Below are 25,262 nucleotides of genomic sequence, written 5' to 3'. Positions count from 1 at the left end.
GCTGTGGGCTGGGGTCTGAGCAAGGGCTGTCAGGGACAGGAATCACAGTGCACAGTCAGCATGTCCTTTCCAGAAGCATCAGGCTGGGAGCAGCTGGCCTGGCAAACCTGCTTTTCAAACACTACTGGGAATGGGGCTGGCACAATCCAACACTCTGACCTTGCTCCCTGTGGTGCCAAGATCTGTACACAAATGCTGGCAAAGGTTATCTTGGGGCAGAGCTAAACATGGGTCCCATGCCCAAAATAGCTTGGAAAGACTGAAAAGGAGAAATGCAAGTGGCAAATCCTGCTTTGTGGCTTTGGGCAGTGATAGGAGCAGGGCAGAGAAGTCATCTTTCATCAGGGCTTGGAACCGGTTCTGTGTGGAGCCGTGCCGTGGTTGGGAGAGCTGATGCAGCCTGATTGCAGCTATGAGACAGCAAACCAGCATGGGAGACTTCAGCTCCTGAGCTTCTGTCATCCCCTCCATGGCCTCAGGGACCAGTTGTACCTTCTTACAAGGGTAACACCCTGCTCTGAGCAGCTCTGTGGTGGTTCTGCAAGGTCCCTTCTTCCCCCACATCTGCTGCCATAATTGCTTGTGCATCCGCACTGTTGGTCAGGCAAGGAAAAATCTAGTTCAGAAGTCAGCTGGACAAAAGAGAAGAGGGAGGAGAGCTCTGCCAGTGGGTGAGCTGGGGAATGGGACAAAGGCTGTTCTGGGTACTGATGTTGGAGGAGCTGCAGGGTCTGACCATCATGTGCAGGATGCTGCCAGTCTGGCTTGACTTCTGTACTCCTCCAAAGCAAGGAGAATGTTTTAGGATCACATGCAGGTACAAGCCTTGATCCCCGGGGTTGAAATAACCTCTCCTTCATGCCACAGAGCTCAGGATGTGCCTGATTTTTCCTGTTGACCCCGTGCTGCAATGTTAATGTAAAACCTCTGTGCTCTGCTGTGATTGAACTGTGGATTCCCGGACTGCAGACATTGACATTGTTATCTTTGTTGTTCTGAATAGAGCCCTAAATTTGTGGCAGACAGCCTGCTTTCCTCTTGAAAGGACTTCATAGATACACTACAGACAAATATTTGTGTATAATGTCAACTGTCTTCCAAGAAAATTTCATGCACATATTGATTAGACAAATCCATTAACGTCACGTTGTGGTGCATTTCTTAGGAGCAGCTCTCTACCCATTTTCATCACATCTAAATTATTTCTGCTTCCACTAGTCCTTTAAAGCAAGAGTGAGTAAATCTCTTAGCTGCTTTTCAGGTCTGGTTTTGATCTGGAGCTGCAGTCAGTGGGGTGGAGGCTGACAAGCAGTGCACTCTGCTGGGCCACACGTAGCTGGGTGCTGGGGATTTTAAGCACCATGGTTGGTTGGACTCCTGGAGGTGGATGTTACAGCTTGGTATTAATTAAGCATCATTACAAAGGTCTCCTTAACTTTTTGAAAATACATGAATTGACTGGAGGATATGTACCTTTTATTTCTTCTTTGAGGAGGAAAATTGTCGTGTATTTAGCATTTGATTAAAGATGACTTTGTTGTTTTTTCCAAAAACTGCATCATTTAATGTAATTAAATACAAGCTTTGTTGTCAATACTCTTCAGTTAAATGCACTGGTGTGTGCCAACAGTATTTCTCTTATTTGCCATGTCTGCATGGTGTAGTGGTACTAGTTTTTGCCTTTCAATAAGGGGTATGGCAGGCATTTTGTGGGCTCCTCTTAACGTCTTCTGTAGATCACCCATGGTCCGTAGACCACAAGTTGAGTAACATTACTCTGGGCTTAGGAAACAAAATATTCTGTTAATCTTATTTCAGCATGTCCTTAGTTTAAAAAAAAAAAAAGAAGTGTGTTTTGAACTTGAGCCATGTGTTTTCGTTGGGATCTTTAAAACTCCTCTGAGAACAGATGAACCAGTATTTTCTGTGAGCTGGGAGTGTCTTGTTGTTCTCACCTTTCAGATGGATGAACTCAGGCCCAGGGTAATTACAGCCACTGGCCCACATTTGTGTTGCACCAGTCAAGCCAGGGACCTCACCTGGGAATCCTGCTCTCCCTGAGGAGTCCAGAGCAAATCAGGAAGGTTGTTTCTAACTTTGAAGAGCAACAAGTGTGATGGATGATGTTAATTAACTTTTTTTTTTTTTTTTTTTAGCTGGATTTAATTGCAAACCCCTTATTTTAGAGCTGCAGGGTTTTAGCAGGGTCCTGCCTGTATCAGTGCAGGCTTTGCTGTGGTAGGGAGCTGAGCTGAGGGGCCAGGCTGGAGCTGTACAGCCCCCTGTGCCCAGGAGCTGTGGGCTGGGATGCCAGAGGTGGCTGCAGGGTGTTGTGGACTCCTCTGTGCCCCTCTTTTGGATGTGCATGTGCTTGGCCTGGTGCTGTGCTCCCCATCAGCACAGGCTGGGGACACTGCTGGCAGCTGGCTGGCTGGGGCAGAGCTCCTTGGCATGTGGGCCAGCCTGCAGCAACTTGCTGTGGCTTGGAGTGTGATTTTGTGGTGTGAATTAGGAGAACAGGTGGTGGGGAAACAATTTCAGACGGTAAATGGCACGTGAAGAGGAGAAACAGGAGAGCAGGGTGGTGGCAGGGGAAAGATTGAGGGAGTTTTGAAGGCTTTAGCAGTGGGGTGGAATCCTGTGAGTATAAACAGGTACAGGAGGTTCCATAGGCACTCACCTCCTCCACAGGTTCATGTTGTAGCCCTGATTCTGGTTGTGGTGATAACCTCCAGCTTTCTCCTGTTCCTAATCAGAGACCATAAATCTCCTGGTACCTAGCGCTGTAATGGCTAATGCAGGTCTGTGGGTAAAACAGTCTCAGATGGAGACTCTGACTGGGGGGAGAAATACCTTTCCTGTGAGACAATGTCTGTTCTTCATCAAAATCAGTTGAGAAAGTAAGAACTAAACAGTTTGATTTTAAAGATTTAAAGAGCCTGGCCCCACTCTCTCTCTTACTCCCATTAATCTGTTCCTATTGTTTGTGTTCCTTGAATATATCTTGAAAATAATTAATAGAGTTTTGGAGGAGGAGGCACCCCAGTGTCTTCTGCTGGGAATAGGTGGCCTGGTGGCGTCCCAGCTGCACCCAGAGAAGGGCACCAGTGCATGTCCTGCAGGATGTGCTCCCACTTTACTCCCCAGTGGGAGCCCCCATAACGTTTTTGCCTGCTGGGCTGGGCACACGGAGTGTAAAAATGAGACCTGAGCTGTGATCTCAGGCATCTGTGGAGCTGCCCCAGTGCTTTGGTGACCTTGTTTGGCTCCAGCCCAGTCCTGCTGTGGTAGAAACATGCAGGGCTTGTGCTGGGACCTTGCTGGTGACCTGCTGTTGGCAGATGTGGGAATGCATGGGCAGTGCTGCTCTCCTGCCTGCAAGGACCATGTGATTTTTACTTTTGTCTTCCCGGGGCTTCTAATGAGAAGCCTCAATGGAGGCAGAGGTGGTTTGCTGCCCTTGTTAAGGAAAAATCCTTTTGTGCTGCTGCAAGCTTGTGATTAATGCAGGGCACAGCTCACAGACGCTGTGCCTTGGTGCAGGAGGGTTTTGTTGGCCCCTGTGTTTTCATCCTGTGTCTCTTTCCTCTAGCAGACAGTTAACTTTTTTTAGTTGCACAGACCAAGGCAAAAAAGCTTTTAAAGTGTTTTTAGAGCTCGACACCATGTGGCTTTGCACCTGGTGCTGTGTTTTAAGCTGAACTGCTGATCTGAAGAGTTAGAGAAAAAAATCATCCTATTTCTTTTACTGTAGACAGCTGCCTCAGCATGGTCAGGTCTACCTGCTGTGCTTCCAGGAAGCCTTGGCTTGCTGAAAGCTGCCATGGACTCTGGGTTGGAGTGTGTGTGTGTGTGTGTATATATTTTTACATGTGCTAATTAACTTGTAGGTGGCTGTAAGCCAAGATGTCTGAGTTTGAATCTGTTATTGGGAAAGTACCTTAAATTACTGCAGATCCCACTGAGCTTTCAGAGCCCCGTGCACATGTCCTTGGCAGCTGCAGGGAGGGTTTGCCCCTAGAGCTGGGCTGCAGGAGGGCTGGGAAGGTGCTAGTGTCTCCCTGCATGGTGAGCATGGCTGGTTTTTGGGACCACGTGCTCCTGGCACAGCCCCCAGCTTGGGGTGGGAATGGGTGAGCAAAATCCCATCCAGTCGGAAGCACGAGGGGAAGTGGGACAGTCATACTGGAAGTATAAATACGCCTGTTCTGGGTATCTCTGAATTCCCCCGTGTGCACAGGGGTTTTCCTGCCCGGGCTGGATTGCACTGAGCGCGCCAAGCTCTTGCAGGGGAGGCTGTCTCCTCTGGGATGAGGCTCAGGCTGCTCCCAGGCCACCGGTGCTTCCCTGGGCTGGCAGGTAAGGTGCCCTGGGGCTCAGCAGGGATACGTGGATCCAGAAATGGCGGGAATCCCAGCTCTTGTGCAGGGAGTAAGGGAAAGCAGGAGGGACCTGATTGTCCCTTTGCACCCTGCCTGGAGAGCTAAACCTTGTCTTTTCCATTTTTCATTTGTAAAATACCTTATTCAGAGAGACTCACCCCCATCAGGAGCGTGGTGATGTCTTTGTGTGTCTGTCATCCTTAGGCTTCATGGGGATTTGCTGAGATGATGATTTCTGTAAGATTTGACCTCTGGGTGGGACGGCTGCCTTGCCCTGGCTGCCTGTGGTGCCTGGCTGCCAGGGACAGTTGCTTGGTTTGGTTTATTTCTGGCTGCGAGGTGCGTGGCTGCTGGCAAAGCAGAGAGGCAGCCCTGTGCCTGCCTGCAGCAGATAGCGAGGGGTTTATCAGCACGGGCTCATCTGTGGTCTCGCAGGAGGGAAAAGAAATAGAAAAAGAAAAGCTTCCTCTTTCTTTTTTCTTATTTTTTTTCCCCCAGCTTTCCCACCCCCTTTCTGGTTTTTGTGCATGCCAACTGCTGTTTCAGTTGAAATTGCGTTGGCTGGGGCTGGCTGTGCTCCCCATGCACAGAGACCACAAGTGTGGGGAGAGGCTCCTGGGAGCACTGGAAGTTTCCTTTGCTGTTCCTGGTGTGCTGCTGGAAGAGTTTGATACTGCCAAAAACCTTGCAGAGATCCATACATAACACATACCTGCGCTGGGGGGGAGCTGTGTGAGCATGCACAGCCCTGGCTGGGATGGGGAATGGGTCTCAGGGAGCTGATCCCTGCTTGGGATCAGCCCTGATAACATCCCCTGACCCGGGCAGGCAGCAGAGGCAATTTATGCTTTGTTAACTAGCTGTTAATTTGAGAATAATAGTTAATGCACCTCACACTGACAGCCATGAAGGGCAGCGTTTAGACCTTTGTTACTTTTTCATTGTAATCTAGACAAAAACCAGGAGGCTTAAAATCATCACCAAGCAAACAGTGTGAAGTATCTATAAAAATCAGTAACTTGTAAATCTCCCCTTGGGGCCAAGAGGCACCTTCCCACTTTGTTGGTTTTCCTGACTCTGTTGCAGCTGCCAAAGGAATTGCAGCAGGTGGCAGAGGAGTGAACGTGTGGGTGACAGGGTGTTTGTGAAAATACCCTCGGGGCTGTGCCGTGTTCTCTGGCACTCTGGCCCTTTCAGAAGGGGTTGATCCAGGTGGCACTGAAGGTGTGGGACACGCTTTAGTGCTGGGTTTTATTGTAGCTTCATGGATGGACACAGCTGCAGGCGAGGTCAGTGTCTGGTGTCCCTCCTGCCATTGGATCAGGGCTTAGCTCAGAGGGCTGCAGAAGTGGCCACAGCTTGGAAAGAAGAGCACTGACATGTGAGAGTGTGGAGGTTGAAAGGGATGGGCTGGGGAGGGACCTTGTGCCTTTTCGGGCCTTGTGTTGAAATGCCAAAACTCTAGACTGTGTTTTTGGAAACTGAGTCACCCTGCAAAAAAATACCCATCTCCAAGAGACTTAGAGCTCAACAGGACCCAAAGAAATAGCTGGCAGTTTGGCTTCCTGGTCCTGCTGGGGGTGGGTGAAGGCTTTCTGGGGAAATCGGGTGGGATAAATTTGGGGAAATCTTACATTTGGACTTCCTGTGATAGGAGTAATCTACAGAAGAAACTTAGCAGTGGGGTTTGCCAAATGGGGAACGGGGCTGTTGGGGAATTGTGAGGCCAGTGAGGTTTTGGTGGCAGCCCAAGCCCTGACGCTCGGTTGTCTCACAGGACTGCGGCTGACTGAATTTTAACCTGCTGCTTTCCCGCTTCCTTCCAGCTCTTGCACGACGTGGGAAGCGCGCACACGATGAAGAGGAGCTCTCTGCTCTCCTAATCCTTGGCCGGTGATTTGGAGGCAGCCTGGTGCGTTGGCCATGTCAGGCTCCACGCAGCCCGTGACGCAGAGCTGGCGCGCGGCCGAGCCGCGCTACGCCCCGCACGCCATGTCCTACCCGGTGCAGATCGCCCGGCCGCACGCGGTAAGGACGCTGCCACATCTCCTGAAAAATCCCTTTGCCCAGGATTTTAATCCTGGGGAGCTGAGAAACCTTGGAGAAAAAGGAAAACAGTTTTATCTCATTTGCTTCTCCTGTGTTTTGCTCCTTTGGAATGTGTTTGGAGGTTGTTTATCCAACAGGTGATTGTTTCGTTGGGTTTCTGGTGAGTTGTTTTGACTCAATGGCCAGCCAGTGCTGAGCTGTATCAGGACTCTGGAGACAGTCATGAGTTTTCATTATTATCTATTTAGCCTTCTGTAAGTATCCTTTCTGTAGTCTTTAGTATAGTATGGTTTATTCTTTAATATAATATAGTATCATAAAATAATAAATTAGCCTTCTGAGAACATGGAGTCAGATTCATCGCTCCTTCCTTCATCGGGGCACCCCACAAATACAATAGGCCACGGCTTTCCTTCCCCAGCCTCTGGCAGGGTGGGAGCCCATGTGGGGATCCCCCGATGCTGGGAGCCCACGGGGGTGTCCCTGGTGCTGGGGCAGCGGTTCAGCCACGCCGCTCTGGGATGCGGCTGTTACAGAGAAATCAGACGATTTCCGTGCCTGTGGTACAGGATTTCATTGTTCCTCTCTCATGGGATCCTCTTTTGTTTCTCCATATGGTGCTCTCAGTTTTTCTCTCCCTTTCCAGCCTTTTCCGAAGCACTTGCTGTGGTGGTGTTCATGGGCTCTGGCTCATCATTTCTGAGCACCTGTGTCTGTTTGTCCTCCTGGCTAGAGCACCCTTGGTTGGGTGCACCCAGCCTGAGGGCAAAGGGGAAGGTTTGACCATTCTTGTGGAGCAAGTGCACGTGCCCTCCAGCCCTTTCTGCTGTGGCCTTTCCTTGGCACTGAATCACAAGGGAAGGACCATCTTCTACGTGTGGGCTCACTGCTTCCCAGTGAACCCAGTCCTTATTCCTCACACCTGCAGGAGAGCTCTCCTGCTTCCCAGGCAAACTGCTGAGAGTGAACCTGCCTCCTGCCCTCTGTTAGCAGGCCTGCCTCTCTTTATGCAGCTCTCCTGGGGAGCAAGAAGATAACTGAGCTGCTGAGCTTTCCATTTTATCCTTCCCCCTCTTTTCCCCCCCTTAGTCTTGACCTGTAATCTTTTCCCTTCTTGGATCAAGGCATAAACTGGAGATGATCTTTTTTTTTTTTTGGCCCTGCCTTGTTAAATGTACCAGAACCCACAGAGGTTAATTCACCTGGATCCAGCCTCTCCTTTCTGTGCTCTCTCACTCATGCCTGGGTTTGCTCATCCTGGACGGGTGAATGTTTTCAGTTTAAGCCCTTAACTGAGGAAACTCTTCTTAGTGGAACAGCTTTAGTCAGCTCAGGCTGCTTAAAGGAATCTTATTAGGTGCTGGAGTATGGCTCACACTTCCAAGAGTCTTTGGAGCTGCTTCTTGGTGGATCACAGTGAGGTGGAAGGTCCCTGAAATGCAAGGCAGGCAGGAGATCTTGTCTGGGAGTTAGGTTTGACAGTCACAGCTACTGAATGGTCAAATTCAGTCTGTGCTGGTTTTAGTGTTTGACTTGAGAGCCTGGAAACCCATGAAATGCCAGTGAAGGGCTGAAATTCCCTCATTTGCCCTCTTTGCCTGGCTTCAGCAGAGTGGCACAAGGAGCAGACCTGGAGATTGGAAAGGCTTTGAAATAGAAACGTTAGGGAGGGCGCGGGACGAGCTCTTGGCTGCGTTTGCTGGCTCATCTACATCGCTCGGGGCCTGCGTGCTGCTGCACAAAGGAGCTTTTCATCCTGGCTATGAGACACGCTGACCTGGTTCGATTTATGGGAGCTTTGCTTCCATCGCTGTGAGCGTGTTTGTTTGGGGGCTGGAACATAACCAAGAGCATTTGTCTCAAAAAGAAAATCCCAGTTCTCCTTTTTATAAGACACCCGAGCAGGAGGAGGATGCAGCCAGGTGAGCACGGTCTGCAAGTGTTGCAAGACTGTGGTTTAAAAGCAAACCAAAGGAACCTCCATCTGCACTGTGGAGGCAGATTTTAAAAGAGTGTGAATGGGTCCTCTTTGGGGTGCTGAGCCCTCGTCTCCTGCAAAATCCCAACTGCTTCCCCTTAGTGCTGCAACAGCAGGATGAGCAGGGCACTTGTTTGCAGTGGGCTGGAACTGGGGGTTTCTGCAGCCTGCAGTGAACACTGGTTCTGTTCTGTTATATTAATGTTGGAAGAAGCTGCTGGCATTCACTTCTAGAAGCTATTTTTACAGGCACATGTAATCACTCGGAGTTATGTGATACTTTTTGGGTGTCTGGATGCAGGAGAGGTCCGAGCTGAGATTTTTTTTTTTTTTTGGATGGAAAGCCAGAAGATGGAAAGCCACTGCTCCTGTGGGCAGAAGCGTGCCAGCCCCACACAAAGGGACGCACCTTGCCTGTGCTGGGAGGGCAGGCAGTGTTTGTGGGAGCGTGTCCCTGCATGATCTGCCCCGCCGCTCTCAGCTGTTCACAAACACGTGGCTCTTGCTCGGCGGCGCCGTGAGCTGGAGCCTGGCCATGGCTCTGGGGCTGGAGCTGATCTCTGGTGGGATTGCTTGGGAGAGGAGAGCCCAGTTCCTTTGAAGTTGCTGCGCTGTTTAATATTAAAAGTCAGCGGTATTTGCTTGCATGTCTTGGCCAGGTCAGTTTTGTCATGGGATGTGTTTGTACAGTGAGGGCTTGTTTGGAAGACACCAAGAGAGGCCAAAACCAACCCGACACTAACATGTCTTGCATCTAATTAAATTCTGGTTCTGGTTTGTTGCGTTCCAAGACATCCTTTCCTGAGAACTGGGAATTCGTCAGCTCAGGGATCCTTATCCTGGTGCTGGAAACGCCCTGGGTCACCTCCTGGGCGCGTGTGCAGGGCTGAGCACAGCAGGGCTGCAAATGCTATTATAATATAAATAAATAATCACAGCTCAACTGTGACGGTCGCACCCAGGGAAATGCGGCGCGGCAGGAATGCTGAGCTCAGAAATGAGCCGTGACATTATTTTAGGCTTGGAGACACTTTATGAAAAGTGATTTAAAGGATTGCAGCTGTTTGATTTCACAGATGAGGCAAGTGAGAGGAGATGTTGTGAAGGGGCAGGAGGCAGTGGAAGCAGGCTGAGGGATTTTTCTTCTCCCATCGCATAAAGCCTAAGGGAATATCCAGCAAAATGGGGAAAAAAAAGTGTATTTCAAGTAAACAGAAATATGCTTTGTACACATGGGCACCTCCTCCCAGCAGCATGTTCCACGAGCTACTGCTGAGTTTGGAGCTGGCAGAGAAGACCAGTACTGGTTGAGTGAGGATGTTTGTTGTCTGGTTTCACTCTTGGTTGCCAGCTTTGGGCAGGGCTGTGAACCCGTGGGTCTGACCCAGACTGAGCTCTCTCCAATGGCTGACGCAGCAAACGGGTGCTTTCACAGGGTAAGCAACACACTCAGGTGTCTTCCTCCTCTTCCTCCTCACTGGGAGATACCTGGTCCCAATAGCTGTTGGGAAGGCTGGGTGTGATGTGAAAAGGGTGCAAAATTTTATGATAACCCTGAATTTAATTCTGTCTTAGTAGACAATGACTTGCAAAAAGCTTTGACAAGTCAACATGCTTTAAACGGGAAGAAGGAAGCTTAGTGAAAAGGTTCTGGTTTGTTTGACTTTCTTGAGGTAATACTAAAACCTCCAATAATCAGCAGTTTCTTCTTAAGGGCACAGAGTGGTTCTTAGCCAAAGTGCAGGGAAAACATTTCTGTTTTCCATATTCATTAGCTGTAATGTTGGGGTGCGCAGTTGACTTCTGTCATGTTCAGCTTGGAAACAGAGGAATTGTTTGAATGCTCCATGACCTTTAGCTAAAGGTGAAAAAACACATTACTTACGCTCTTAACCTTCTAATGTGTCCAAAGTTCATGCTCTCTCAAAGGAAACTTTCACATGAAGGATATTCATTTTCAGGCAACCTGCAGATATTTTCTGTAAACAGATCAATTTTCCTGTGTAGTGCACGTCCCCCTTTCTTTTTAAAACCTCTTCATGATCAATATTCCCTGGGAACAGAAGGGTTCCCCTCTTTTCCTCCTGTGTGAATCGAGTTTCTTGCTGTGACCTCCTTACCAGCCTTCCTGCTCCTGCTAGTGCCCTGGCATTTCAGAGCAGGAATGGTGTGGCTTGGGATGCAGACTGGGCTTTCCAGGAGGGTGGTATCAGGTGCTGGAGATGCTGGGGGTCAGGGCACACAAGGTGTGCTCAAGCAGCAGCCTCTGTGACAAAACAGCTTCTGCTTTTGGGGTGCTTTAAGTGTTTCATGTACTAGAGATGCTAAACAGGATTAGGGATTGGGGTGTGTACACATTCATATGAAATTGGTGTTCCATCATCACTCGAATTCCCCTTTGTGAGCACTTTTCCCTCCCTACTAAACAAGAGGTTCATTTTGCCTCCTTCCTGCTGTTTGCCCCCATTCCCTGCACACAGCTTCAGCCCTCCTGAATTCCTCTGCTCCAGCTTTGAGACCATTGTGCTTTTCCCGTGCCACCTCCCTGGCTGGGAGCAGCTCAGCAGTTCCTTCATTAAGCTCCCATTCTCAACACAGCCCTTGTGCGGGAGCGTCCCAGCCCCATCGCTCGTTTGCTTTGGCCCATGATAAATAACTTCCTTGTCTGTGTGGACCAGAGACAAGAGCTTGGTGCAAGCTTGCGTGTTGATTTGGTGTGGAAGCCAAAAAGTGGCCTGGGGGGAATGGAGCGCGTTCCCTGCCCAGACTCCTCCTCCCAGCAGTTGGAGCAGGGCGAGTTCAATGCAGTGTCCTGCTGTGGAAGGTGCTGTTGGGAGGCTCCGGGCATGGCAGGAGCTCGCTCCTCTCCACGGTGACATGGTCGGTGTGGCACAGTGGCGCCAGGTAAGCCTGCACAGGGGAACTGCACTGTGCCTGACTGCTGCTGTGGTGGTTTTCCTTGGAGGAATTATTCACACTTTTGTCTCCTGGGAGCAAATTGCCAGTCTGTGTTAGTGGTCCAGGAACTGGAGAAACAGAAGAGTTTATGGTGCAGCACCTCTGAGCACAAAGAACAAACTCCTGCTGCCAGCTGAGCGAGGGAACTCCTGCATTCTGGCTGCTGGGCTCCAGCTAATGTTTTAAGGAATGACCTGAAAATAAAAGGCATACCTTGGAAATACTGACTCTGATCAGGTCTGTCACGAGAACTCAGTGCTATCTCTCTTGAGTAACTTTGCAGTGACAGATTGCATTAGCTCTGAGCAGCTCAGGGATGGATTTTGGGAAATTGGCTTTCTGCTCTGGGACTGGGAGAGCATGGAGGTGAAAGAACAGGACACCTAATTCCCTGCTCTAGGGTCTCCCTCCCATTGCTGGGAAGAAGTTGGCTTACAGCACTTTGTATTTAAATCTTGTTTTCTCTAGGATATAGCCTTTATCCAAAACACTTCTTTTACTATAAACTACAGTAAACCTCTGTGGTTGCTCCCTAATCTTCTTTTTGGACATGATTTGATGCAGAAGGTGATGCTTTGCTTTTGGTTGATCTCATGATTGCAAATCCACAGGGGAAGAAAGAACTTGCACTGCTTATGTGGTTTGGCAAAGCCACTATAGCCACTTCTGGAGCCTTTTCCTGTGCTGCAGGCCTGACTCTGATCATACTGCCCCACCAGCCCCTGGAGGCACCTTCTGCAAGACTGGAGACTTTTGCTGGTTGTTATTGTCACAGCATTTATTCAAAATACTGAGCAAGTGAAGGATTTGCTGTGGAGGTGTAAGGAGGAGTAGGGGACATGGAAAGCTGAAAGGGTCCTACCTGGACCTGCAGATAGGCTGTGGGTGTTGTATGGGAGCAGGTGTGGTAGGAGGTGGTGAGGGCTACAGAAGAAACACGATGATGAGCTAAATGACCTGGTGCCTTTTGTGGTAGAAAGTTTGTGTTTGTTGTGTGAAGAGAGCTGCTCAGCCTGGGTGTGTGTTGATGGCTTCAGGAAGCACAGCACCAGGCGTGGGGGCTGGAGGAAGGGCAGGCGGGTCACTCCCGACTCAAAGGCGCCTGGATGCGACTGGGACAAAAGTCTTGTGATGGGGAGAGGCTGAAAAGCAGCACTGTAGTGGATGTGCTGCTGCTCTGTGGGCACCTCTGGCTGCTGGGGAGAGGGCTGGCAGCTGGCTCCAGCACCCGGCCCCGGTCAGATGACCGGGAAGCCACAACAGCTGAGAGCTGTCCTCACCGAGACGTGACTGCTCCATGAATGGCACATTCACACAGGGCAGCCAGGCACTGCTGCCAGCCCTGCTTTGCTGGAGAGGTGGGAGAGGGCATGGAGAAGGGTGCAGTGCTGTGCAGCTGGTACAGATGCCATCAGTGCTGGCAGCAGCCGTGGCCCCGGTGCAGGGATGGCAGCAGGAATCGGTGCCTTCCAACGAGGGGCCACGCGCGCTGTGGTCACCTCCTAAAACAAAAGGCCAAGTCAGCAGCTTCTGAGAGATGGATGGCAATGAGACTGTCTCGGAACAATAAGGGCCTTTGTCTTTTCAGCACATGTTGCATCCCTGTAGGCAAGATAAAAATGCATGTATTCAGCCAGGTTTTTATTACTGACCTTATCTTCAGCAGGAGAGCTGATTGTGGAGGAGTTATTGTTTACTTTATGTTGTTGGTATTTTTTTCTTAAACCTGCAGTGAGCTTCTCACAGGGTTTTGGGGAGGAAGTTGGGCAGACAGCATTGTGCTTGTGGACAACCTCTTTGGATCAATAATCACCTCCTTTGCACTTCAGAGGAGGTTTTCAGCAGCAGGGGATGGTTCCTCTGGGCTGGGGAGGCTGAGCGTGGTGGGTTGTATGCCACACTGGCCCCCTCACAGCCCGAGCTGTGCCTGGACCTTATGCAGTGACAGCTCTGCTACCACCCTGGTTTCTCCCAAACCTTTCCCCTTCCTCTTACCTTTGAGAATTGGCTTTGGGAAAAATTATTTTCTTCAGGCGAATGCTAAAAAGTGCATTTCTCGGTCTGATGAGCAAATGCTGTGCTGCTAGTGCCAGGAGGTATCCAGGCACCAGAGAACTTTTCCTTTTATTGCTAAAATAGGTCACACTCACTGCTGGCAGAAAGAGATGTTAGGGAACTTCTTTTTCCCAAGTTGAGGGTGCGCAGAGCAGGGCTGGGTGACATCCCTTGTCTCTGACAAAGCCACCAGAGTGGTGGCTGTGCTGCTTTGTGCACCCCACAGATTAACTGCAGGATGATCTGAGGCCCTGGCATGTTCCAGGCTGGGATGTGCTGCTCCATGCTGGCTGTGTCATTCTGGGGCTGCAGGAATCTCAACAAACCCCATGCATCCCCAGGGGATGTGGTGGCTTTGCAGTCCAAAACTTTGTGGTCTTGCTCTGGGCCATGTGGCCATGCCAGAGCAGCAGCTGTGAAGTGTCCAGCTGTGGCTCTACGTGCCACCAGTGCCACGGTCTGGGGGGCACCAGCCCTGTGCCATCACTCATCACTTCCCCTGTGGTTAACTGTTCCCAGAGCGGCACACGAGCTGCTCACGAGCAGCAGGGACAGACCAGGCATCCTTTGTGAGATTAGATAAGGGCCCCTTCATGGGAAGTGAAATAAACAGGGATGTTTTGGCATTGTTTGTGCCACGCCGTTATTAATTGGCCTCATTGAATATTTAAGCAGAAACAGCACATTGTTAGAAAATAAAAACTATTGGCAATGCAGCTCTGGGTGAGCTTGTAAGGAGCAGCCCCAATCCATGGTGGAGGTGGCGAGGAGCTGGCATTTGCTCCTCGAGGAGCGTGGCAGTGCCCAGGCCTGTTTGTCTGGCTGTGGAAGGTGACGAGGACAGCGCGGGGCAGTGCCCTGTCACGGGGTGAGCTCGGCAGGTGCGGCGCTGCCCGCGCCCGGTGCCGCGATTCGGGGCCGGTGCCGCGCTCCGCCGGGAGCCGGCCCAGCTGGCGGATGTGGTGGCTGACCCCAGGCTGCTCCTCCTCAGCCTCACGGCAAAACAAGCCCCGGTGGTTTTGAAACAAAGCTGTCTTACACCGAAACTTGGCAGGGAGCTCCCGGCTGCTTTCTCGGGTTGAGGACATGGTAAGCGGCAAGGACGGATCTCGTGCTTTGGGCTGCTGGAGCTGGGCTGCAGGTTCTCATCCCGCTGTGCTCTGGGTCTTCTCCATGGGTTTGCTCCAGAGCTGTTTCCCAAGGAAGCCACACTGGGTGTTTGTGCTTGTTTTTCTGCGGGTGGGAGGAAGAGAGGAGGAGCCGTTCGCCTTTCTGTTGCAAGACAGCTCCAGGCTTCCTTTCTGCAGGCCTCCTGTCTCTGAGGTCTTCTCCTCGGAGGCTGATTCTTGGAGCCATGGGAAGGCTATCAGGATGGAGCAGTCAGTGCACACCCTGTCTGTGTGGATGTGCTCGGTGCTGGAGCTGGGAGTGCAGGGTCAGAGGTGCTGCTGGCTGCAGTGTGGTGTTTCTAGCGCCTGGGTCAGTGCCTGGGGGTGCTCCCAGACCTCCCCTTGATCCTCCTGGCTGGAGATCAGGCAGCCAGGACCCAGCAGCTGCCGGCAGGGAAGGAGAAATGAAGCACACCAGCAAGTGCACGTGTCCAAAACAGAAAGCGAGAGAGGCAGAAGGGCTGCCTGCAGTTGTTGGCTCAGTGTGGGGTTACCCTGAGGTCGGGGACAGCACTGAAGAGTTTGCTAGAGACTTGATGGGAGGTAAGGCAGCAGGCTGGAAGCTTTAAAATAATTTAAAAAGGTGGGGGCGGGTGGCTTCTTCCTTTTTCATTCTGTTGGGCTTTCTCTGTGTGTTGCCATAGAACTTTTCTGTAATGCTGTGTTCAGGAGCCTGGCTTTAGAAAGTTTGATTAGCAAATCTAAATGAGCCTGGTAGACTCAGGTTATTTGGGGTAGGAGGATTTACCAGGAAGGGGATGGAAATAGTGTTCTTAGCACTGCCAAATCAAGGGATAGCACAGAAGCCTTGAGACTCAGGGTGCTTTCCCTGGCTCTCCCTCCCAGCACCCCACACAGGAGCAGCAGGGACGTGTCCAAATTCCCTGGTGGGCGGCAAAGGATGCTTTCGGTCCCTTAGGCTGGGCCTAAGTGCCTCTTCAGTCTGCTGCATGAAGAAGTGTTTTAATGAGGCCACTTTTGGGTCTTTAGCATTTCATTTATCTAAAGGTTTGCCTGGTGCTGCCCTGCTCTGCTGGGGTGGCTTGTGGTGGTGCTGTGGCACTCTTGGTGTCTGTCTGGCCTTGGCAGTGCTGGCCTCCTCCCCCAAATCTGATTTGCCAGAGCCCCTGACTATCCATGGTCTTTCTGCTTCCTTGATTTCTGTCATGACATTTACTGAATTCATGAAATCTGCACAGCTTCCCAAAGTGCATCCATGTGGGAGCACCAGAACCACAAGGAACAACAGGAAAGTTGATGTAAAAGGAAGAAAGTCCTTACTGGAGAAAGTTGGAGATTTGAAAGGTCTGGAGAGGGTACTCTGGTAGATCAGCAGATTTGTGGGGTGGGAGGAAGGTTTGCAGAGGGCAGGAAGAGATGCAAAGAGAGGGAGAGGAGGAGCAAAAAAATAGAATTGAGCAAAACCTAGCAAAACAATGGAGAGGAAAAGAAGCAACATGTAGTTTGGGGCTGCAGGGTTCTTTAGTTGTTTTATTTCAGGTTTCTTGGAGTTGCCCATGAGCAGGTGTTAGAAATTTGAGGTCAACATGAGGGTTACACCACATTTGTGTGATTCAGTGGTGGGGAATTTAAGTGGCACCCACTGGGTGCTGCTCCTGTGTCTGTGAGGAAGGTGCAGTGGTGCTGGCAGCAAGGAGCCTCCCAGCAGCTGTCTTTAAAACTCTGCTAGAGAAAATTGAAGCCACTTCTGAGTCATAGGATCATTTAGATTGGAAAATACCCATAGAATCATCAAATCCAACCATCAGCCCAGCACTGCCAAGTCCACCAGGCAGTTTGAAGGCAGCTCATCAACCTTTCTGGTGTTTGCATTTGAAAAACACTGTCACGGCTCACAGTGCAATTTACTGGAGTAACTTTCTGAGCAATTAATCCACCTACATCTTCCAGGGCTTCCACGGTGCCTCTTAACAGTTCATCACAGGGCACAGAAATTTGTCAATTTTAATCCTCCTCACTAAATTTTAGGTGTTGTTTCCTCCTTGTAAAACCCAACAGGGATGTAAGGAAGGCAGAGCGGGTCAGAGTCACTTCAGGCCATGCCAGCAGGTTCTGAGCTCCACCAGCCATTTTCTGGTGGGGTGAGAGGAGGCAAAAGCTCAGCTGAGTGTGGGCAGGGGAAAAGGAAAAACAGATGGTTCTTGGGGCATGCAAGAGCCTTTTTTTTTTTTTTCTCAAGGGCACAGCCTTTGAGCCTCCCAGACGGGTAATTCTTGTTTATACGCCCACAGAAAGTGATGGTCCTGGTTTTGGGCCTGTTGGTGTGCCTTCCCAGACACGATGTGTTTGTTTTGTAGGTGGATGTCAGGAGCTGCATCACTCTTCTATTTAAATATTTATTTTTAATTTAAAACCAGGACAAGTGTGAACGTGGGGAAGCTTGTTTGTAGGCAGGGATTCTGCTTTGGCTGGGCTGGAGGAGCTGATGGGCTCCCTCACTTCAGATGTCTGTGTTTGTCCCATCTGTGGTTGGAGTGATGGCGTGTTCTGTCCCTGGCATCCTGCATGGATGGACTCCAGGGCTGGAGGAAAAGCAGCTTTTGGGGCTGCATCCTCCCCACACACCTGGATTTACAGCAGGACAGCCCTGGGAGGACGAGTGGGCACTGTCCAAGTCATGCCCTTGTTAATGTCACAAGAACCTGTCTGCAGACACCCTTGGCCCAGAGGCTGGAGCTGGGGCTGGGGCTGGGGCTGGCAGAACTCTCTTGTTCCTGGTGTTTCACAGCATTGGTCAGAACAGAGAAGGAGCAGCACCACTCTGTTGCCTGACAGTGGGGAGAAATAAACTTGGTTCCAAAAACCAGCACAGCTTTCTAGGCACGAGAAGTGGTGGCCATAGGACACCACAATTCCCCTTCCTTCTCTCTGTTATTTGGCCTTTTCCAGCTTTTGTGCAAGAGAGGCTGGATGGGAGGTAGGGGATCTGCTTTTCTTGGCTCTCCCAGGCTGAATGTTTATAATCTCTGATTTTCTTCCTGGCTTTCCAGAAAAACTCTCATTTTACTCTCTGATGGTCAAACATGTTGGACCTTGACTCCAACTCCACAGCTTGCAGGGGGACAGCATGATCTCTACTGTGAGGCTCTTTTCCCTTCCAGCTTGGGAGAGGGCATCTCCCGGCTCAGGTTGTTGCTGTCATATTGATCTTCACTACATCAGATCAAATAATTCCTGTTGCAGTTGTTGGGGTTGAGACCCCCCTTCCCACACCAGCTGCATGCATATGGTGTCTTATTTATTATTTATTAATATTTTTTTTTCTGTAGACCCTGAAATTCCTTTTTTCTTTTTGAGGAAGTTAAAGCTTCTTTCTTGTTCCAGTTGAGAACTGTTCAAAAATAGACTCCCAGGTGGAATTGGTTCTTCTAAGGTAAATGTGTGTCAGTGTTACCAGGGTTATTCTGTGACAGGGTTTTCTATGCCATTGCTGAAGGTCTTAGTTAATTAGATGATTAGTCTGCTGGTCAAGTATCTATCTGCAAATAAAAAATAGCAGTTGAATGTAGCTGCCTAAAATACTGCTGCTGGAATCGGTCTGTGGCACAGAGCAGGAGGGCTTCTTATTTAATTAAAATCAGGAACATACTGTACTGTACTCTCCAAGGGTCAAGGAACAAAAGGGACGTACACATAATAAGTAGCAAACTGTCCTTTCAAACCCCTTGAGCTCAGCCCAGGGGAGCTGTGTTTAAAGGAACATTTTCAAGATAACATTTGTGATTTTTCTTCTGTCCTTTTTCCCCCCTATTTCTTCTCTCTCCATGCTGCTTTGTGGGCTATTGAAGCTGAAAGTATCCTGTGACTTAATTTTGTTCTTACCTGTTCTTACTCTTGGATTCACAATTGCCGTCAGGATTGCTTGGATGCCAAAAATCCATGTGTGGGTGCTCAGTGGCTGGGCTGGGCTTGCTGGGGTCCTTTCTCAGGAGCCTTTCCCTGCCTGCAGCCCCAGGAAAAGGCTGGATTGAACAAAGGGCTGAGCCACCATTCCAGTTGTGGGACTGGGAGTTACTGGGAGAGCCTTCTGGTGAGGGCAAAGCACTGAGCTTTGTGGCCCTTCAGAGGAGGAGCATCTACATGGGGTTTTTTGAGTTGTTCTGTTTGCTTGAGAGTTGGCAGCAGGCTGATGATCTCTGCTCTTTGTTCCTGCAGGACGTGGCCCTGTTGGAGTACCAGCATCATTCCAGGGATTTCGCTTCCCACCTCCCGCCAGGCTCCATCATGCAGCCGCAGCGCCGGAGGCCGTCCCTGCTCTCCGAGTTCCAGCCGGGCAATGAAAGGTACAGCCTGCCTGCCTGCACCCAGCAGGGCTTGGGGCTGGGAGCAGGAGGGCTGGGAGGGACCCACCTGGGCAGTGGGATGCTGGTTTTGGGTACTGACCACCAGTTTGGATTCCTTCCGCTAATCAAGCGGCGCCTCTGCCTTCTGGTTCCTTACCTTGGACTGTCATGCGTTGTAAAGAAGTCTTGAAAACAACAAACAACAAAAAAACCACCCCCTCGTTTCTGTGGAGCTTCACGTGGCTGTGACTGGTTGTGTTGGCTTTTTCAGCATAGGAAGTGAAGCCATGTGGTCGGGTTTGGTCTGTGGCTCCCGAGGCTGCAGGAAGGAGTGAGAAGAGCTCATTTCCTCCCCCATCTCCGCTTCCTCTGCTGCTGCTCTTCCTCCCTGCTTTCATTGTTTTTGTTTCTCTTTCTGCATTCCCCTCACAACTTTCTCTGGGCTGCTTTTTTCCTCTCTGCTCCCTTCGTGCCTCTCTCTGTGTCCCTGTTTCCTGTCGTGGCCTCACGGGAGGCTGGCAGAGTTTTTAGGTGCAAGTCAGGCAAGTGCTGCGGCTGGGAATGCTGTACATGCTTTAACCACAGGAGCTGATTTGTTTGAAGGACCTCACTCTCACTCTCTGTTTCAATGCAAAACTCTGCTCTCTCTCATAGTTTCTCTTCTGCATTTGATGTGTATGGTTTGGGGAAAAAAACTGGCCTGGAAGTGAAATAAGAACCTTGCTGCAGTAGATACAGACAAACCAATTCTTTTAATACTTATTCCTTAGGCTAAGCACAAAACCAGTGCAGAGTCAGAGATGAATCTCTTTCTCTAAAATCATCACTGTTAGGGGAGAGGAGTAAGAGCTCAGGGTGCTGGATGCATAATAAATACAGACAGCATCCTCTTTTTCTACTAGGTTGGGTTCAGCTTGGTGCTCAGCAGAAACAAACCTGTGAGAATTTGGAGGCCAAAATTGCCTTCCAAAGTTCATTTTGCATCTGGATGTGCCCTTCTGGGTTACTCTTGTGGCACCTGCACGTACAGAGGGTCATGGCACTTCTGATAACCCATAATTTATTGCAGCATGTTGCACTGCCTTGGCTCGCTTTGATTTCTCAGTGCTTTGATTTCTTAGCACAGAGTAACACGGTTAAGTTGGAATTGGGTCAGATTTAGCTAAATTTGGGGGAGATGGGTAAAGAGGACCCAGCAACATGCTCCTGCCTGTTTTTGTTTTTCACACTACTGATGGTTTGCAAAGTGGAGAAGCAGTTCTGCTCTCCAGTAATATGCTGTTTAAAAAAATGCATCTTGGTTTTTCTGTATCACTAAAAAAAAGCCCAACTGCAAACCTTGGTGTCTGCTGTACTACATGCCTGATCTGGTGTGGTCACCCAGGCATCTGCCTTGGCTTACAAATGTTTCAAAGATCCCAAACGTAATTTTTATGTTGACAATCACACGAATGTGGGTAAATGTTAATAAAAGTTGTCAGGGGATGTTACACATCCACATGCTTACCATGGTACCTGATTTTCAACCTGAATGGTGATGTTTTGGCATGCTGTAAAAAGAAACTCTTCTAATAATTTACATTTAATCCCTTTTCCCCCTAACATTCAAAAAATAGTACTTTTGCAAAAATTATACTACATAGTAAAGCTACAAATACTGCTTCAGTTCAGTTGACATCTTGTGCCAGAATGCTGGGACATAGACACATTGAAAATCTGTGGGGACATCTGGGGATGCAAAAAGGGGAGGATGTTTGAAGAAATTGTAAAGAAATTTTAAATCCAATGTAATCAGTTATTGAGGTGATTCAGATTGGGTACCATTGGGGCTAGGGAGACTTTAATCTGTTTTTCAAAGCCAGCTGCTGTTTCTCTGCATCTTTAAGCTCTACACTTAAAAATCCATTCTCTGGGGGCTTTGCTGGTTCACCCTGGTGGTCTGAGGAGCTGCTGTAACACAGTTCCTGCTGTGTTGTAAGAGGAACCCTTTGGGTGGTGGTCACTGCCCTGAGGGTTCCAGGGCCAAGACCCTGCAGCAGGTTGGGTTGGTCATTGATGCCCTCCCCAAAAAATAGCTGTGGCTCCTCCTGGTGCAGAGCAGAGGCTGGCTGAGGGAGGGTGGTGATGGCAGCCGTGGCTGCAGCTGAGTCCCCTTGGCAGGCTCAGAGCCTTGGCTTTGTTCCTGGGCTGGGATTGATGGTTTCGAGCAGAGGCAGCTGGCTCTCGGCATGAGGGGCTGCGAGGAGGGAGCCCAAGGCAAACAGCATCCCCAGCACGGCACAGGGGTGAGTGGAGGGAAGCACAGGGCTGTGCTGGGCCTGAAAGGAAGCCCTTGCTGTGATTCCCTGCCTGACAGCCCAGCTGGCACTCAGGGATGGTGGGCACATGGCAATCCTCCCCTTGGAGCAGTGTCAGCAGAGGGGAGCCCTTCCAATCCCCCGTTGCTCAGAGGAAGCAGCCTGTCTGCTCTTGGTTGTGGTTCCAGGATCGCTCTGCTCCTCAAGGATATCAGCTTGCAAGTCTGCTGCAGGTGGGATGTGGCAGGCTGGCAGTGCTGGGCACTGAGCCCTGGGAGCATCCCCAGGTGGACATCCCTGCCCTGCCATCACCACCGTGCCTTGCACTCATCCAGGGCACTGCCTGCAGCTGCCACAGGGACCCAGTTCCTCTGAGCCCACCTGCCTGGTGAGTGCTCTTTGCCTTCCTGTCCTGGAAACTGCAGGCATTCACTTTACTCCATGTGCTGCTTTTGGGGTGTTATCCCCTATTTTGGCTTTACCTTCCCTTTGGACAGATCTCTAAAGCCTCTGCAGGTTGTCTTTACACGTGGTATTGGAGGCTTGACCCTGGGGATGCTCAAAATCCCACAGAAATCATCTGGGCTTGCTTGGATGGTCTTCCTAGAGCTGTGCACATTTTCAGTCTCTCCTGCTGCAGTTTTGCTGTGGGCACCGGGATGGTGGTTAGTTGTGATTCAGTGGAAAGGAAACAAGAGGTGAAGCACAATGGGCACAATGTGTTAAGGATGAATCAAGAGTTGTTGGCAAAAAGGTGTGGAGTGGTAACTTGCTGGAAGGAATGGAATGCTGAGATGGGCCTGCATTTTGGGGCTTCCTGAGCAAAAAGCTTGTTGGGAAGTTCCAGACTGCCCTTCTCCATGTTGTCATCACCCCTTGGTGGCTGGGCAAAAAGATTTGAACTCCCTGTGCAGCAATTCTGGCTGGAAGAAGGAAGGAAAACCTGAACCACTCTGAATCTCTTGCTGCAGGGAAAATTGGCTGTGCCTGTCTTTGCAGGGATGTGCTGCTTTCCATGATGGTTTTTTTGGTAGCAGGCTTTTTCTTGGAAGGATCTGCAGACTTCCCCTTAGCTTGTTCAGTTGTGCCAACTGGTCTGCAGGAGTGAAGAGAAGTATTTCAGGATCTGCTGTTGGTACAAGTCGTACCATGAATACTTGCAGTGGAATGTCCTGGCAAGGTGACAAGGATTAGGGCTTTTTTTCCTTCTTCTATATATATTTTGGTCCTCAGAAGAAGTGAGAAAAACTGGGTTGAGTGTTAAATGGCAGGTGCCAGAGGGTGAGGGATCTGAAAAATGAAGGAACTGGATTTTTCTAACTTTTCATATGTGTTAGGATTTTAGAGCAAGGTTCCATATTAATGCAGGAATGCCAGGGTGGATACTTCTCTCTGCTTCTCTGGCAGAAAATGTTGCTGTAAATAAATGGAATAAATGGTCTGTGTGTTAACACAGTGTATTCCACCTTTATCCAGAATGAGTCACTATTTTCATAGAAGATTATTTTCCCAGTTCAGGAGACCATGCTCCTCTTTCAGAGCCGTTCTGCTTAACAGGCACAAGGAGTCTGAAGAGCTTGCCCAGTGTGGATCTGCAGGGTGACATTTAGGATACATTAAACAGCTGCTGTGTTTCTGCAGCCATCTGAGGTAGCCATGTGCAGTGTGGCACATGGAGAGCAGGCTGCATCACTGTGCCTCTTGTTGGGATTAATCCTGCTGGCCCAGGAGCCCGGGGAGGGCTGGGAAGCTGGGGCAGTGTGTGTGGTGCTGGAAATCACACACAGCTCTCAGTCCTCATCTGTGCTGGGCCAAATGGCACCAGCTGCTCCCAAGGTAACAGCACGACCAATTTGGTTTTATTTATGGTTTTTAATTAAGTTTCCATTTTTAAAGGTGATCCTTTTCTCAGGAGTGAGCGGCGGTGCGGCTGAAATCCCCCCAGCCGTTTATCTGTGTCTCTCACGCTGGAAATGATGTACCAGGAGCTGCAGTTTTTTCTTCCCCATAATTGAACACAGGAAAACAACATCTGGAGAGGGCAGATGCTGGTGTGGAGGCACTTGGGGACAAGCCTTACCTTGCAAGCTCTGGTGTGGGCTGCCTGGCATGTCCATGGATGGACATGGAGGATGGCCAAGGGCATGGGATGTCTCTGGAGCCATTGGTTCAGGATGTTCCAGCCACCCAGGACTGCCTAGAGGGCTTTACTGGCAGGCTGCAGTTTTGGATACCTGGAGAAAGCATGTGGGGGAGCTTATGGAGAGAGACAAATATTCCTTCTCTTCCTCTTGAATGAGGCAGTGCTATTGTGTTAAAGCTTCTGCTGGTCCTGTCCATGAATAATTCAGGCTCTGTGTATGGGGATCTTCAATATGCAAGTTTTAAATAAAGCATCTGCTCTTATCTAAATTGCAGTTGGATTGGAAGAAGATGGCTGAGGGGTTGTGCAGGGCAGCTGAGCCACTGCTCCCTGCCCTTGTGTGGGAATGCACAGCCCGAGCATCCCGAGGGTGCACGTGGGTGCTTGGTCAGAGTTCCTGAGGACCTGGGAGTCCTTCAGCTGGGCCACATGGTGAGCTGAGCATCCTGCTCCAGGCTGTCCCACACCTTTGCCTTGGGAAGACTCAGTCCTGCTGCTGGCAGACTTTGCTGAGGGCGTGGGAGCAGCTCCATCTTCCCGCCCAGACATGCAGCTCTTCCCGTGGTTTATCTGCCTCCCCACCTACATGACAAAGGGAATATATCAGCTGGTCCTGGACATGTTTCTGTAGGTGCCTGGTGGCAGGTTTGGTCCAACAAAGCCTCCAGTTTCTCTCTTTAACAGGTCCCAATTTGCCCAGTCTCACACTCTGGCTCTCATTAGCTGTAAGGGGGTTGTTGAAACCTCTGACAAATCTTAGCATTGACTATAAATAATTCACTTCAACACCAGTGGTTTTCTATATTACTGTTTCTCAAAAGCATTTCGTTGTCTGCCTGTACCTGTGGGGGTTGGATACTTTTTTTTAGAACTTTTTTTTGTGTAGACAATTTCCCACCAAACCATCTCAGCTGGAGGAAATAAACAGCCTCAGCAAGGCCATGGTTTGTCTTGGTTCTGGTTCCAGGAGACACTGAGAATCATTTTGCCAGGCTGGTTTTGTTGTTTGGCCCCTTGGTAAGGGAGAAATGGGAAGGTCAGAAGAGCCAGGGGAGGGCTGTGCTGCTCTGAGGAGCCAGACAGTGGATTATTGGGGAGGGAGGGTCTTTGGCCTCCTGAAAAGTTTGTGCTTGCCCATTTCCCAGTGATTTGGCTTCAGGAAAGTACAGGTAAGATCCCTCATGGTAAGATCTCATCAGGACTGCTCTTACAAGTCCGAACCAAAGGCAGCTCAGGATATCTCATCTGATCCTCTCTCCCCAGCTCTCAGCTTAATGACTGGACTCAAAGATTTTAGATGTCTTTTCCAGCCTTAAGGATTCTTTGATTCCTTGGTACCTATCTACCCAAAAACCTGTGTTTTCAGCCCATCTTGTTGTACACTTGCTGGGGCGAGCTGCAGGTACCCTGCACTGCTGTAGGATTTTATCTGCTCCTGCCTTCCTTCCACCCTCTGAGAGTGTGCTGAGGGATCTGCCCCGGTGGATGAGTAAGGCAGCTCTGCAGCTGGGAGGGTTAGTAATAAACCAAAGGTCTCCTCTTGGGTTATCTTGGTCTTCTGGACCTGCAGCTACCCTGAGCAGAGATGTGTGGGGGTGGTTGGAAATTGGGCAAACCCTGGGCACCCAGCCTTGTGTGTCAGCACATCTCAGGCTGCTCTGCTTCTCTGAGTGTTCAGTGTTTGTGGTGAAGGACTCAGGTGAAGACTAACCTGTCCCACTTCATAATTAATGCTGGCATTTGCTTTGCTTCGTTTAATTATGCACAACTCACATGCAATTAAAAACACTCTTTCCCTTCAGCAAAGTAGGAATCCCTGGAATAAACCAGATGGATGGGAGATATTTGGAAAATGCAGCAAACCCCAAACTCGGTGTAACAGGAGGGTTTTTCAGGCAGAGTCGTTTTTTGCACTGACAGCAGCGTC

General features: G+C 49.9%; 1 protein-coding gene across 1 annotated transcript in view; it reads left to right on the top strand.

Moving 5' to 3' along the window:
• NCOR2 (nuclear receptor corepressor 2) overlaps nucleotides 1–25,262 on the top strand; it is a 226,323-nt gene that overhangs the window by 64,860 nt on the left and 136,201 nt on the right. Inside the window, exons 2-3 of the mRNA XM_066561983.1 lie at nucleotides 6,209–6,410; nucleotides 18,768–18,895. Of these exons, the coding sequence (XP_066418080.1) occupies nucleotides 6,306–6,410; nucleotides 18,768–18,895 (233 nt within the window). The 5' untranslated portion in view covers nucleotides 6,209–6,305. The remainder of the gene's footprint in view (nucleotides 1–6,208; nucleotides 6,411–18,767; nucleotides 18,896–25,262) is intronic.

The sequence above is a fragment of the Molothrus aeneus genome, chromosome 18 (genome assembly GCF_037042795.1).
Source record: "Molothrus aeneus isolate 106 chromosome 18, BPBGC_Maene_1.0, whole genome shotgun sequence".
NCBI lineage: Eukaryota > Metazoa > Chordata > Aves > Passeriformes > Icteridae > Molothrus > Molothrus aeneus.
This window is presented reverse-complemented; position numbering and strand designations above follow the sequence as displayed.